Source organism: Salvelinus alpinus, chromosome 3 (assembly GCF_045679555.1).
Source record: "Salvelinus alpinus chromosome 3, SLU_Salpinus.1, whole genome shotgun sequence".
NCBI classification, from domain to species: Eukaryota; Metazoa; Chordata; class Actinopteri; order Salmoniformes; family Salmonidae; genus Salvelinus; species Salvelinus alpinus.
In genome coordinates this window covers 15,168,684-15,184,637 of record NC_092088.1, presented here as the reverse complement: position 1 = coordinate 15,184,637, position 15,954 = coordinate 15,168,684, and the positions used below count along the sequence as shown (strand labels likewise).

Here is a 15,954-nt window from a genome sequence, read left to right as displayed (position 1 = left end):
CCTGCGTTGTCTTGGCTGTGTGCTTATGGTCGTTGTCCTGTTGGAAGGTGAACCTTCGCCCCTGTCTGAGGTTCTGAGTGCTCTGGAGCAGGTTTTCATCAAGGATCTCTCTGTACTGTTCATCTTTCTCTCGATCCTAACTAGTCTCCCAGTCCCTACTGCTAAAAAACATCCCCACAGCATGATGCTGCCACCACCATGCTTCACCGTAGGGATGGTGCCAGGTTTCCTCCAGACATGACACTTGGCATTCAGGTCAAATCATTCAAGGTGCCTTTTGGTAAACTCCAAACAGGCTGTCATGTGCCTTTTACTGAGGAGTGGCTTCCGTCTGGCCACTCTACCATAAAGGCCTGATTGGTGGAGTGCTGCAGAGATGGTCTCCCATCTCCACAGAGGAACTATGGAGCTCTGTCAGAGTGACCATCGGGTTCTTGGTCACCTCCCTGACCAAGACCCTTCCTCCCTGATTGCTCAGTTTGGCCGGGCGGCCAGCTCTAGGAAGTCTTGGTGGTTCCAAACTTCTTCCATTTAAGAATGATGGAGGCCACTGTGTTCTTGGGGACCTTCAATTCTACAGAATTTCTTTGGTACCCATCCCCAGATCTGTGCCTCGGAGCAGACGAGACACAGTTGGGTGCTTTGGGAACCATGCCAATAAAGGACAGAGGATCACTGGGTATTTAACTGTTTTATCACATTTATCAACTTATTTTTATACAAATGTGACAGACAGACATCACACGTTCTCATATAATTACATTCATATTTTTGTTCCTCCTCATTATCAACATATTTGCTCTGTATAGTTTCAGTCTTTGAGCCGTGGATGATGTGATAGGTGTCGGGTTAGTTGATCCTGGGCCAAGCCAGGGGTGTCATCAGTGAGGTGAAACTTTCAGAATATTATAAAGAATCTGAACACTTCTGTAATGTTGGGCCCTTCTGAACAGACCCCTGGTGAACTTGGCTGGGGATATAGGGCTGGACTGGGTTTAGGTCGTTTTCCTGGGTTGTGCAGCGATGTAGAGGGCCACGAGGCAGTAAAGTGCTCCTCCTACTGTCAGGGCCACGGTGGTGCGGTACAACAGTCTGTCAGGGACACCTCTCTTCAGATGGACTGGAACGCCATCTGACGTCTGAGGCAGGGACAGAGAGAGGGGACTGTTAAGCACAAATCACACAGGCAGAGTTTTATTTTACGTGCGTGAACGAGCCGGCTCAGCTGGAAATAGAATACATGAGAGTGAAAAAGAGAAAACAGACGTCCGCGAGCGTCAGCGGCGACACGAGCATATAGCGCGTAAAATTAGAAAGAACGTTTATTTTTCCGTGCGTATATGCGGAGCATTGCTGGTCAAATTAGCCGATAAATTGTCCGAAAATAGAGTGTTCGTGCACTGTAACATTGAATTGTGACATGTATAGTTAAAAAGTGTCTACTTAGTGTTGCTAAGTTTGACTGCCAGTGCCAACATTATGTATAGGATAGTGCTTATAATAAACGGTGTAACAATGCATGAATGCAATGAAATTCTATACATTTATCAACTGGATTGTGTTTCGGAGTTACACATCACGTTATCGATGTCATTTATTGTCAAAGTAATTTATTGACAATAGGCTATCGCCATTGTAGCTTACAGCCAATTCGATTGATGAAGTTCAAATTAAGTGCATGTTTGGGGAGGGCCTTGTTTCAAATGAATTGAATCAGATCTAGATATTGAGTGGGTGATTTGTAGAAAAGAATTAGAAGAGATACTATGCTAAAGCTGTAGTTTAAAATATATTGGGCTGTGGGCTAGGGTTTATCAGTAAAAATAGCAACAACAACAATGGCAGAATATGAGTGTTGATTTCCATCATAGGCATTTAGCCTCCTAGGTGGGCTACGCCTGGAAAACTCGAGGAACTGCGATTTCGAGAGAGAATACAACTGTTTATTATGGCTGACTTACGTTATGCAGTGTATGTGAATTAATGCTCGCTACACACAACTTCACATCGTTGATGGACACCGCCCTGTATGATTTGGGCTTCAAATCAAACTTTATTTGTCACATGCGCGGAATACAACAAGTGTAGACTTTACCATGAAATGCTTACTTACAGGCCCTTAACCCTTCTTGAACTGCACTGTTGGTTAAGAAAATATTTATCAAGTAGACTAAAATAAAAACGAATAACAAAAAGTAACACAATTAGAATAACATTAACGAGGCTATATACAGGGGGCACCGGTACCGAATCAGTGTGCGGGGATACAGGTTAGTTGAGGTAATTTGTACATGTAGGTGGGGGTTAAGTGACTATGCATAGATAATAAACAGCGAGTAGCAGTGTACAAATAGGAAGGGGGGGTCAATGTAAATTGTCCAGTGGCGATTTTATTAATTGTTTAGCAGTCTTATGGCTTGGGGGTAGAACCTGTTAAGGAGCCTTTTGGTCCTAGACTTGGTGCTCCGGTACCACTTGCCGTGTGGTAGCAGAGAAAATGGTCTAATGGGTGACTGGAGTCTCTGACAATGTTATGGGCTTTCCTCTGACACTGCCTATTGTATACGTCCTGGATGGCAGGAAGCTTGGCCCCAGTGATGTACTGGGCCGTTCGCACTACCCTTTGTAGCGCCTTATGGTCAGATGCCATACCAGGCGGTGATGCAACCAGTCAGGATGCTCTCGATGGTGCAGCTGTATAACCTTTTGAGGATCTGGGGACCCATGCCAAATCTTATCAGTCTCCTAAAGGGGAAAAGGTTTAGAGGATAGAGAAAGGGGGAGTGTGAGAGGAGTGAGTGAGTGTGTGTACCTGGAACAGTCTCTGGAAGTATGGCACCTTGTTCACCCCTAGGTATTCCACCATGGGCCCTGACTCTGACACCATCTTGGTGGGTGTAGCAAACGTCATGGTGGGAGGCTCTGCTGGCAAACCAGACCTCAGACCCTGGAACAGAACACACAGTTTTATCTCAACACCAACACAAGTTAGGACAACTCTTTGAAGCACCTTTTTACAAGTAAAATAACCAGGTGCTTGTCAACTCAGTGAGGACAGGAGGGACGCTGCTAACTAGCTACACAAGCCATTGTCAAGATTAAAAAGTATTAATATTCATATCCCCATTAACACAACTCAAAGAAATACATTTTTCACGTTTAGGCTCGGGCCTCTCGGATACGCTGATCTGTCAGCGATCGCAGCACCGTTAGTTAATGAAGGTCACTAACGCCAGGTACCCTGCCTCTCACTGTCCGACTAGGGCTCTCCTGGGCTTACCTGCGGACTGTAGGCGGTGGCCGGTGCCGACCCTGTCAACCTCTGGCTGAACCCGCTGAACTTGTAGTATGTCATGTTGCCAGATGAAGGACAGGTCAGATGGCGAGTAGTTACTGTTACAAAACTCACAGCTTCCCTCGACAAAAACACCCGGCGAAAAGGGTCTTTCCCGAGGCAGCGTCGACGGAAAGTGACGCACTGAGGTGTCTCTGAACTGCCCGTTCAGAAATGTAACAGCTATGTCCACCCCATGGCCAAACCACAATCCCAAAGAGTATTGCGTCCCTTTGATATTTTAAGTTGAAATTGTTCACCAATATTACATTTAAAAAGCCTGTTATATTAAATGAAGTGCTCTTTAATATAGACTACACGGATAATTAAATCAATCAGATTTGTTATATGAATAAAGACTTGCTAAAGTGCCAAAATTCAGAATTCCCTTTGTGCACCCTCTGTGACTTCTAGGAAGATTTCAACTCACATAACCCCAATATTTCTGCTAGTTATCACCGTCATTGTAAAGCCCTAGTTATTTTGTTGCTTTGAGAAAGTCATTTCTGAAGATAATTTTTTTATTTTATGTGATTTACTGAATCACACAGGCTACACCTGTTCCTTTATTTCAAGGGCAACCCTGTTATGTGAACTGAACTCTCGATTTAATATGGTGAAACTATTCCTTTAAAAATATTTTTCCCAAAAAAACATTGAACATCTAAAAGCCAAATCATAGTTTAAAAGCAGGTGAGCTGGTTCTACTGTTTGGGGCCATTTTCTGGTGTTTTGTGGTGGAAAACTGAGCGTGTCGAGCATAACACGTCAACTCTGTTACCCATTGATAGACAGGCTATAAATGTTTTAACAATGTAAAAAAATAAAAAATAATGTGAAGCTTGCATTCAACTGCCACACCCTGTTGCACACAACACACTTACATTCCCTATGTCACAATGGGCATTGTGGCTGATTTAAGATGAAATTGTCAACCCTATTACAGTCAACCCTATTACAGCCAACCCTGTTACAGTCAACCCTATTACAGTCAACCCTGTTACAGTCAACCCTGTTACAGTCAACCCTGTTACAGTCAACCCTGTTACAGTCAACACTATTACTTTATTTGGCACTTAATAGACACTTACTATAGTATTTATTTTCTTTATTTTTTACCTCTTGAGATGGGAAAAAAATTTCTACAAAGTTTTTCAAATGTTCAAAGAAAACATTAAATTGGTGGAAGGAACTGTGACAGTACCAAAGAAGACAGGGTAAAACTTTACAATTAGATTATCTTTATAAAGGTTTATAATTAGTTTATTAGGCTAACTGTCAATTAAACATTGGGATATAAATAAGTGCACCTAGATATGCTCCCTATCAAAAACAAAGAATGTTCTTCAACTGTAAATTGCTTGCCAATAAAGTTGGATGATTGAATGAGTGTTCAACTTATAAGCATTTGTAATTGCAATCATAAAGCACTAATAACAGTGCAGCTACATAAAGGTTGAGGGGTGGGGGGGGCAGCAGGAGGAAGCAAGGAGTCGGATGAGAGGAAGTGAGAGAGGGATGAACAGGGGGATGAGAGGGAGTGTGTGTGTGTTTGGTTCACATATTTCTCCTCTCAGAATCACAGCGACTCACAGGCACAGGCAGCCAATCATCTGCAGACTTGTGTCCAGTCTGAAACTATGGTTTATGTAGCTACACAATTGTTAACGGGATATGTGATGCTCCATACCCGTTACAGATTGGCTAATGGAAAGCTTCGCAAGGAATTTTTCAACTAACCTGTTCTTACCGGAGAATATTCAGAAAGATATTAAGTTCACGTTTTGCACCGAGTGAGGAGTTCCCATTTTAGCAGCCAGACATCATGCATTTCCAAACATCTTTGCAAGAAATCATTTCTAAGATACATTTTTTACTGAATCGAGAACGAAAAAAGTATCTTCCTTATAGTATCTCCAAGAACAGGTTAGTTGAAAAATTCCTTGTGAGGCTTTCCATTAGCCAATCTGCAATGGGTATGGAGCATCACATATCCCGTTAACAATTCTGTAGCTACAGTTTATGGTCTGAACAGTCTGCTGTGTGTGTGTGTGTGTGTGTGTGTGTGTGTGTGTGTGTGTGTGTGTGTGTGTGTGTGTGTGTGTGTGTGTGTGTGTGTGTGTGTGTGTGTGTGTGTGTGTGTGTGTGTGTGTGTGTGTGTGTGTGTGTGTGTGTGTGTGTGTGTGTGTGTGTGTATGAGCAGCAGCGTCACAGCTATGATTGACAGTCATACATTAACTGAACTAGGCGAGAAACCTGTTGACAATAGAGACCAGAAACACATAATTTGTCACTTTGTAGTTTGCTAAGAGAAAATCAATAGAAATTCACACATGCATTCACACACACAAACACGCACACAGTCTCTGTTGATCTTTTATGCTGAGCTCATGCCGACTGTCTTTGTCTGTTTCTTTTATCTCTGTCAGGCTATCTCATCCTCTCTTTGTCTCTCTCTTTTTTATTTCAGACTGAAACCTACACAAATGGGAAAAGCTGTCTCTGCGAAAGTAGTTTCCATGGAGATATGATGCAAACATAGACTTATGGTCTTTGTGTGTCTTCTGTCATCTACCCTGCTTCCAGATGGCGGCACAGGATTGGTGGAGACACGAGGGACGTCCAAAAGTCTATTAGTTCATTAAAGTTCCATGTTCAGGGGGAGGGGCCGAAGGGGTCAGTTCAACTAGGCAGCTGGGCAAAGCTGTAGATGAGAGGGTGTGTGTGTGTGTGTGTGTGTGTGTGTGTGTGTGTGTGTGTGTGTGTGTGTGTGTGTGTGTGTGTGTGTGTGTGTGTGTGTGTGTGTGTGTGTGTGTGTGTGTGTGTCTGTGTGTGTGTCTGTCTGTCTGTCTGTCTGTCTGTCTGTCTGTCTGTCTGTATATATATATTCAGTGTGTGTGTATGTGTGTGTGTGTGTGTGTGTGTGTGTGTGTGTGTGTGTGTGTGTGTGTGTGTGTGTGTGTGTGTGTGTGTGTGTGTGTGTGTCTGTCTGTCTGTCTGTCTGTCTGTCTGTCTGTATATATTCAGTGTGTGTGTATGTGTGTGTGTGTGTGTGTGTGTGTGTGTGTGTGTGTGTGTGTGTGTGTGTGTGTGTGTGTGTGTGTGTGTGTGTGTGTCTGTCTGTCTGTCTGTCTGTCTGTCTGTCTGTCTGTCTGTCTGTCTGTCTGTCTGTCTGTATATATTCAGTGTGTGTGTATGTGTGTGTGTGTGTGTGTGTGTGTGTGTGTGTGTGTGTGTGTGTGTGTGTGTGTGTGTGTGTGTGTGTGTGTGTGTGTGTCTGTCTGTCTGTCTGTCTGTCTGTCTGTCTGTCTGTCTGTCTGTCTGTCTGTCTGTCTGTCTGTCTGTCTGTCTGTCTGTCTGTCTGTCTGTATATTCAGTGTGTGTGTGTATGTGTGTACCTAGCGGAGCGGAGCTTCAGTTCGTTGTAACACTGAACAAAGCTGTGGTAGATGAAGGTGATTGGCAACGCCAGAAGAACGATGCCACTGACCACACACAGCCCGCCCAGCATGCGCCCACCAACCGTTACCGGGTAAACATCACCGTAACCAACGGTCGTCATGGAGATGACAGCCCACCATGCGGCAGCTGGGATGCTGGCATAGTCTCCTCCTCTGTTACTGCGGTTGTCAAGGTTACGGTGGTCAGGGTCGAGGCCATGCTCCAGCAGCTGAGCCAATGCGCTGTATATTGCCGTGGCAACGGTAAGGAAAATGGCGAGGGTGGCCATCTCATGACGACAGCGGCGTAGCGTCATCCCCAGAGTCTGCAGTCCCAGGAAGTGTCTGGCCAGCTTCACCAGCCAGAACACACGCATCATCCTCAGAACCCTCAGCGTTACCCCGGCGACGCCTGACAATCCCCCTGCTCCGCCTGGCATCACCATGGAGACGTAGTAAGGTGTGATGGCCGCCACGTCAATCAGGTTCAGCGGCCGACACAGGAAGACCAGCTTGTCCTGGATTAGATTTAGATTTTTGGGTTAGAAAATTAATGTAATGAAAAAAGAAGGAAAAGTTCCAGCCTTTTGGGGCTATATAGAATAATTTTTTATGGTCTTTCGAGAACTTTTATGGAGAATGTTTCTATAAAAAACCTTTCTCAATCTGAAAGGTTCTTTTTAGATCCTTTTGTAGAACCATACAGGGTTTTTAATTATTGTCAGCCATATTATATTGTTAAAATTCCATGGGTGTTTTATTGTGTTAATTGACAAGTTGAATCAAGTGAGCTACCTCTGGAACATATGGGGGTCCCTGAGGAGAAAATTGGGAACCACTGACTGAATTAGTTAACTGTTCTCAAATTACACAAGGCATACGTAAGTCTTTCACAAGACACAATCACTAGCCACAGTCATATATAATACGTAATGACAAAACACAACACACTAGATAAACTGGAATGACACTCTCACTCATTGTTGCACAAAAAGGAGCTGTACGTAAACCACACCCCAAAATATTTGAATGAGCCGCCCTACATTTTAATTATCACTAAAAGAACAAAGAACCATTTTGTGAACTTTCAAGAACCATTGAAGAGTTCCAAGTGTTCTTTGAGCCATTATGGTTCCACATAGAACCATCACCCTTACCAAAGAACCCTTGAGGAACAATCATATTTTAGTGTGTGGAACCAAGAAGATAACACACCTTAGCCACGAGGAAACGCACCACACACTCCGCTGTGAACCAACCGATACACACCGCCTCCACAATCCTGTAAGAAGAAGGAGGTATAAAAAGAGAAACACAGAGAAACACAGAGAGGGAAAGGAAAGGAGAGACACAGAGAAGACAAGAGGACTGTTAGAGTTAACCAGCCAAAACATCTCCTGTTGTTGTCGCTACGTCTGATTGCTTATTGATTCGCAGCCAGGTTATTAGAGGTCTGTGTGTGCGGATATTGAATGTTTTAAATTAAAGCCAATGGCTGTCTGCTGTGCAGCATCCGGCTGCTTGTTGTCACCGATCAATCTTACCGAGAAGCCCACAATCATCACACACACTCCCATACACACACTCACACACACTAACACCCCGGTTCGACTGAAATTCAATGACCCCTGCTTGCGTGCGTGCGCTTTTGTGAGTGTGTGTGTGTACCTGTGCTCTTCCACTGTGTTGTGTTTTGCAGTGTTCCAATCTGGCAGCGTGCTCATACACAGCATCACCATGGAGATGATGACGAAGATGACGGACAGCAAAGCGAGGAGTTGAGCCGCAACCGATGACCCCGGTTCCTCAAAGGTCCGACGCATCCACTCTAGCCACCCTGATCCTACACACAGAGACACACACACACACACACACACAAAGGTCTGTTTTACATGTGTCAAACATATCACACTCAAAGGCCGTGACACAGACACAGACAGAGGTGTTTAACTATCTAACTAACATTTGAGATGGGGCTCCCAACACCCATAGGGGGCAAAAAGGCACTTGGCAACTCAGATTTGTCCTATTTGTTTATTTTTCAGATGTTTAATTGATTACTAAACATTTTTAAGCACATCTTTTGTCATTATTATTATTAATTTTTTTATTCTGTCAGTGGTGTTTGGCGGAGGGGGCACACTGACTGGACCAGGGAAAGAGTACCCCCCCCCCTTCCATTCTCCCTAGTCAGTGGTTCTTTCCAAGGTGCAAGGAGCAAAGAGATGCCTAGGCGCTACTCTAGTGTGTGCAGTATTGCCAGCGGAGGAGAGAGAGTGTAGAGCGACACACACATTGTTTGAGTTGATTTTAGCTTCTGGTGATTGAGGTATGTTTGTAAATTAATTTGATCAAGCTATACTGAACAAAAATATAAACGCAAGATGTAAAGTGTCTCATGTTTCATGAGCTGAAGTAAAAGATCCCCAAAATGTTCCATACGCTCACAAAGCTTATTTCTCTCAGATGTAGTGCACAAATTAGTTTGCATCCCTGTTAGTGAGCATTTCTCCTTTGCCAAGACCATCCACCCACCTGACAGGTGTGGTATATCAAAAAGCTGATTAAACAGCATGATCATTACACAAGTGCACCATATGCTGGGGACAATAAAAGGCCACTCTAAAATGTGCAGTTTTGTCACACAACACAATGCCACAGATGTCTCAAGTTTTGAGGGAGCGTGCAATTGGCAGTGGTGTAAAGTACTTATGTAAAAAATACTTGAAAGTACTACTTAAGTAGTTTTTGTGGTATCTGTACTTTACTATTTATATTTTTGACTACTTTTACTTTTACCTCACTACATTCCTAAAGAAAATGATGTACTTTTTACTCCATACATTTTCCCTGACACCCAAAAGTACTTGTTACATTTTGAATGCTTAGCAGGACAGGAAAATGGCCTAATTCACAGACTAATCAAGAGAACATCCCTGGTCATCCCTACTGCCTCTGATCTAGCATACTCACTAAGCCCATGCTTCGTTTGTAAATTATGTCTGAGTGTTGGAGCGTGCCTCTTGCTATCCCTAAATTTGAAAAAAAAACTGGAAAATGTGCTGTCTGGTTTGCTTAATATAAAGGTTAAATAAATCAAATAAATAATATGTTTAATTTTAAATAATTAGTACTTTTACTTTTGATACTTAACTATATTTTAACAGTTATATTTACTTTTGATACTTATGTATATTTAAGACCAAATGCTTTAAGACTTTGATTCAAGTAAGATTTTACTGGGTGACTTCCACTTTTACTTGAGTCATTTTCTATTAAGGTATTTTTACTTTTACTCAAGTATGACAACTGTGTACTTTTTCCACCACTGGCAATTGGCATATTGACTACAGGAATGTCCACCAGAGCTGTCGCCAGATAATTTAATGTTAATTTCCCTACCATAAGCCTCCTTCAACATTTTTATGTTGAGAATTTGGCAGTACGTCCAACCAGCCTCACAACCTGAGACTATGTGTAACCACGCCAGCCCAGGACCTCCACATCCGGCTTCTTCACCTGCAGGATCGTCTGAGACCAGCCCTTTTGTGTGGAAAAACTAATTCAGATTTAGCTTGGCCTGGCTCCCAAGTGGGTGGGCCTATGCCCTCCCAGGCCCACCCATGGCTGAGCCCCTGCCCAGTCATGTGAAATCCATAGATTAGGGCCAAATTAATTTATTTCAATTGACTGATTTCCTTATATGAACTGTAACTCAGTAAAATTGTTAAAATTCTTCCTCATTGCGTTTATATTTTTGCTCAGTATATGTAGCCTATTAACTCCTTCCTGATGAATAAATAAAATACAAATGTTTTGTTGTTTCTCTGTAATACTAGCCACCTAGCAATTTTATGAAGTTGGAAATTCATAGACAGCGAATTAAAATCACTGCCTATGAATTCATAGACATTGTCCACTGTGAAATTCATCATTAGATGCATGCATGCAAAGATTGACAGCCATTTAGATTGTTCTTTTCAAAACTCAAATGACAATAAATAGATACACAATTGACTAAAATGTATTTAATTATTGGGTTATGACACTATATACCAGTGTGGTAGTTGTACTAAACTCCTAAGGCATAAAAGTTCTTAATTAATCAATGTGCATCATTAAGTAAAATAACAATTGAACAGGTAAAGAGGTATGCTTAGATAACCTATGCAGAAAAGTATACATTTGTTTTATTATATAGAATTAGGCATAATATACCAGTGCACAAACACACACTAGATTGCAGGTGTTTGAGAAATGCAACCCCCCCCCCACTCAATCATCATGTTTTGTGCCCCCTCTAAAATAATGAGTGCATGACGCCCCTGACAACACACACACACCTTTCTCCACCTCCACCTCGCTCCGGGACTCGTTGTCCTCCGCGCGCATAATCAGGTCCTCTTCGGAGTAACCGGTGTCGTCTAGTCTCCGCTGGCAACAGAACTCCAGATGCGCGCTCCCAAGCCCCCAGTACAGCATTTCGCTGTAAAAGGAGAGCGCGCACACTCCCGGGACGAATCGGAGCTTTCCGGAGCGCAAGTAGAGCATAATGAAGACAAAGGCTTGCGCGTGCCGGTCGAAGAAGAATTCATTGCTATCCTGGTCGTAATCGTCGCAGACCTCGAGGACTTCCTTCTCCGTTACACAGGCGTGCAGGCGGCTCACGCGCTGAAGTGGGAAATCACGGATCACCTCGCCAGGGAAGGCGTACCGGGTACCCCCCACGTTCAGTACACAGACGCTCTTCTTACCGAACTTCATCTCTCTCTCCGGTCCACGGTAGCCTAACCGTACACTGACAATCCAAAAATGTCCTCAGGTCTGGCGGTGTACCATCTCCTCTCCAACCACGGAGATCAAAAGTCAAGCAAACCAAATGACTAAATCACTCTGGAGGTAACCATCAGGCAGAGCAGAAACTTCCTCTGCCGTCTGTATAGACCCGGGTTCTCCGGATCCGTCCTGGCGCACTTCTTGACTCCAGGCTCTCCTCGGTGTTTTACGCACAGCCAGCGCCTAGTACAAGACAGGAGATGGACTCAGACTGATCTCCACTATAGAGGAAAGGGTAATGTCTCTGCTCCCATGGATTGATGGATGAGGTTGCGCCCAGAGCGGGATGGAAACTGCTCCTCTCCTCTCTCTTCTCCGTCTGCACCAACCACTCGCTTTCCACCACCCCTCTCTGTGATGTCACAAATCTCCCCCTTTCTCAACAGACATGCACGCACGCACACGCGCACACACACACACACACACACACACACACACACACACACACACACACACACACACACACACACACACACGCACACACGCTAGATAAACATTGCGCACCATGGTAACACGTCTGGGATAGAGCTGCCAACGAGAGGCGATCAGAACATGAAATAGGGCCGTTTATGAACAGATTATTGCCTATACTTCACGCCCACACACAGACTCAGAGACAGACATTCGGACACAAAGAGTACAAATTACATTGGAAAGGATAACTTGGCAGTGACAACCTATAGTTTAAAATAAATGTTTTCGTTAATGCAAGTGTTATGGACTATGTTAGCTAGAATTGTTGTGAATATGAATGTTTTCACCAGATATACACTGTAAAACATTTCCTGTAAAAAGTACAGCAACTTATTGGCAGAAATTGGCCAGTAAGTTACTGTAATTTATTACAATACAGCTACTGTAATCCATTTTACGGTAATCTATTTTATGTCACCTAAAATGTTACTGTAATCTAATTTACATTATATTACTGGAATTATCCATGCAGCGACATATGACCCAGTGTTTTTTGCAAGTTTTTATTTTTGCATTTACATTTTGGTCATTTAGCGGGTGCTGTCAGTGCATTCAACCAAGGATGATGAAAAACACATATCACAGTGATAGCAAGTAAAACTTTTCTGTAACGTTACTGAAAATGTTGTTGTAGTTAATGTATTGGTCTCCAAAATAATTGTAATTAAAACAAGATATCTTATGATATATCTCTGACTATCTCTGGATAGTGCCAATACATTACTGAGATATTCACGGTAACCTGATGCCAGAGCAATGAAACACAGTACAATACAGGCAAAGTGGCTATTCACTTGTAAGAAAACTATTTCCACAGTATTATACTGTAATTACAAGGGATTAGAGCAAACAGGTTGGCTCTAGGCATTCACATATTACAGGATATTAAGGAATACTTGTACTCTTAGAAGCATAAACAAAGACTTCCAAACTGGCCCTGATTGAAGGGCAAAACAGCTCAACTGGACATGGGTAAATATTCAACCGTTAAAAGATTTAAGACCCACCACCACTCTGTTCCCTATATACATGTAATAGCTAGGGAACTACCAACACTTATCACTTGAATTGGTACAGGAATCTCACTAATGGGTGCAACAAATATAGTCACATACAAGGCAAGCCTCAAAATATGTTAATGACTAAGAAACAACAAAACCATGCACTAATTAGTGTTCAAAAGGTTTTTGACACTCCAGAAATGCATTATGATATTGTATTTGGAATTTCAGTACATGTCTGGCAGCAATTGTCCAGTAAGTTAATGTAGAGATTCAGGACAAGGTTTGTAGAATTCCTAAAATACAGTACGTTACTGCATTCTGTGGGGGTACAGCATTCTCATTCACGGCTGCAACTTTACAAGACACACCTTAAAATATGTTAATGAGACAGAAACTCTTTCCCTGTACACATTTTCCAACAATGCACCATAATTAATACTGTAAAACACATTTGCGTTTTTTTTTACAGTGCATTCGACAGTGCTTTGCTGTTGAAATTACAAAAGGTCTTACAGTGTGCTATAAAACAAATATATGGTATTGTACTGTACATTCTATGGTAATCTACTATATTCAGGTTATACAGTATCATACTGTTGTGTAGCCTAGTGCAGTAAAGCAACATATAACAAATCTATAGAATAACCTGAAACTGCAGAATAGGCTATAAGGTGACGCAGCATGCGGTAACAAAGCTCAAATTACTTAGTGATGTGTGCTTGTGTGTGTGTGTGTGTCACGTCGCACTAGGCCTAGGCTAGTTCCCTCAAATGATGTATATAAACCCTGGATTACTGATTCTATGTTTTGGCCATCAAGAGGCTTTGAAACCACCGGTCGGCCATAATGGCACTCCCCAGTAGGAGCAGTCCTCCATAGGAATTAATGGAATTCTACAGTATTTCAACTAAATCTTTCATGGACAAAATTACATGTATTTAAGTATTTTTTTTTTTTTTTTTTGTAGTGGGGCCAGTAACATTAGCAATCACAAAAAAGTATACTTTAAAGAAAATATTTGTTTATTTTTTATTTAAAGCTCACCTAAATAATTTAAAAGTATGCATTAATGCCACAATTTCTAACTTTTTTGGGAGCCGACCAAATTCACATAGAGATGTTAGTTATAGATATTTAATTCTGGTTAAAAGCAAGTCTAAGAACCAATAGATCTGTTCTCTGTGTGCTATTTCTATGCTTCCCGTTCTTAAGTTTCGTTTTTGCATCTTCTACTTTCGGTTTTGTACACGAGCTTCAAACAGCTGAAAAAACAATAGTTTTGGTTATGGAAAATACATTACTCAGCGGTTTAGATGGCACAATAATTCCCTACACACTGCTTGTTTATTCACATAAACTGAAATTAGGCAAACTATTTGAATTTTAGCATCCAGGAAATGGCGGAGAGATTTCTGCATATTGCACCTTTAAGGTGTTCGTAATAGAATACGTATGGCAAAAACGAATGTAGACATTAATAAATACAATTCTATAGCTTCTAAAATATGCTTTACAACGGTGAGGAGTGCCAAGATGGAGACACGGTGGCTTCAACACAGCACCCCCTATGTGTCACCTAGTGTATATATAAACTGTTGGTTCCCTCCCCCTCTCCTCCGGGACCGTCACTAGAAGCCTATGGTTTCGGGTTGATCCGAGTCTTTTGGTTGTGTGTGTCTCTCTCTGTGTGTGTGCGCCCAGTACTACTGTATTGTACTGTGAGAAGGTAGGAAGATAGGGGGCACCGCACCAAAATCTCCCGCTCAACCCCCCCCCCACAAACTCACTTTCTAACTTCAACGTTTTTTGTTTTTTTAAACCGACCACAGGACTTTAACAACTGATCGCTTTATTTATTGATTAAATTTTCGGTTAGTTTATGGTTTGTGTTTTTACACACCGGGAGGGCAGAAATGGCCGCCAACATGTACCGGGTCGGAGGTATGTCACATAGGGTTTTTGATGAAGTCGAAACATGCTAATTTTCTCTCAATGCCAGCGAATGTGTTATTTTCTCAGATATAGCTATAGTGTAAATTATTATAATTGGCAGGCAAACGTGTGCAGTCATTTACAGGAGAAATGCATGGGTTTCCAAATATTTGGGATTCTATAATGGGTCAGGCCTCGCGACTATCGTGGCCATACCAGCCAGCCAGCTAGCCATTAGCTAGCATGTTACACCATAAACATGACTATTTTCTACTTTAGCTTTATGTACTCTTATTTTCACGTAATATCCCATTTAATATACACATGCACAGACATGCATTGCATGCTTTGTCGAGTGCACGTTGGATTGTCTTTATGATTATTGTTAGGAAGAGGTGCCTTTGTATTTGGCTCCTTTTTGGCACGCATCCATGTAATACGGCTCCTTATTGTGCTAGCTAACAGCTAGCTAACGAGTCCCCTGACTAAAAGTGCATGCTTTGTTGCCAATGCAATTAATTATCTTAACCGCTATAGCCAGCTAATAATGCTTTGTTTGACATTGTTAAGGGAATGGCCCATGCATCTGTTTCTTGTAGTTTTACTGATACTCAGCTCCATGTAGTTATCTATGCAGTTAGTTTTGCCAGGTTATCCACCTAGCTATCTGTTTTGTCTCTTCTAGCTAACTAGCTGTTGATGGCATTCGATTCCGACATTGTCTCATGGCGTCACGTGAGCTAGTCTTTCACGTTTGCGAGACAAGCCAGCGGAGAAACACTATTGTCACGCCACTTCGATACAGAAGTTACTTTTTGTACCCGGTTAGGAGACTGAGGTTAAGGTTAGCGAATATGCTTTCCTAATTTGCTACGACAATCACTTTGTATCGAAGTGACATGAACATATTGTGTCTCATTAGCTACTGTTCATG

The 15,954-nt window shown here is 42.3% G+C and overlaps 3 protein-coding genes across 9 annotated transcripts in view; 1 reads left to right on the top strand and 2 right to left on the bottom strand.

Moving 5' to 3' along the window:
• Nucleotides 1-676: 676 nt before the first annotated feature.
• Nucleotides 677-3,552, bottom strand: cox7a2l (cytochrome c oxidase subunit 7A2 like). Its single transcript, XM_071391598.1, has 3 exons — nucleotides 3,281-3,552; nucleotides 2,813-2,947; nucleotides 677-1,139 (listed from the first exon to the last, which is right to left on the bottom strand). The coding sequence occupies exons 1-3, from the start codon at nucleotides 3,353-3,355 to the stop codon at nucleotides 996-998; spliced, it is 354 nt and encodes a 117-aa protein (XP_071247699.1). The 5' UTR covers nucleotides 3,356-3,552; the 3' UTR covers nucleotides 677-995.
• An 875-nt stretch (nucleotides 3,553-4,427) lies between these two features.
• Nucleotides 4,428-11,921, bottom strand: LOC139570083 (voltage-gated potassium channel regulatory subunit KCNG3-like). Its single transcript, XM_071391593.1, has 4 exons — nucleotides 11,118-11,921; nucleotides 8,443-8,617; nucleotides 7,990-8,056; nucleotides 4,428-7,292 (listed from the first exon to the last, which is right to left on the bottom strand). Exons 1-4 carry the CDS (start codon nucleotides 11,536-11,538, stop codon nucleotides 6,708-6,710), a joined length of 1,248 nt encoding a protein of 415 aa, XP_071247694.1. The 5' UTR covers nucleotides 11,539-11,921; the 3' UTR covers nucleotides 4,428-6,707.
• A 2,814-nt stretch (nucleotides 11,922-14,735) lies between these two features.
• LOC139570082 (metastasis-associated protein MTA3-like) overlaps nucleotides 14,736-15,954 on the top strand; it is a 69,554-nt gene continuing 68,335 nt past the window's right edge. For all 7 annotated transcript variants that reach the window (XM_071391586.1, XM_071391585.1, XM_071391589.1 and 4 more), the window contains exon 1: nucleotides 14,736-15,029. In XM_071391586.1, coding sequence (XP_071247687.1) covers nucleotides 15,002-15,029 — 28 coding nt within the window. In that variant the 5' untranslated portion in view covers nucleotides 14,736-15,001. The remainder of the gene's footprint in view (nucleotides 15,030-15,954) is intronic.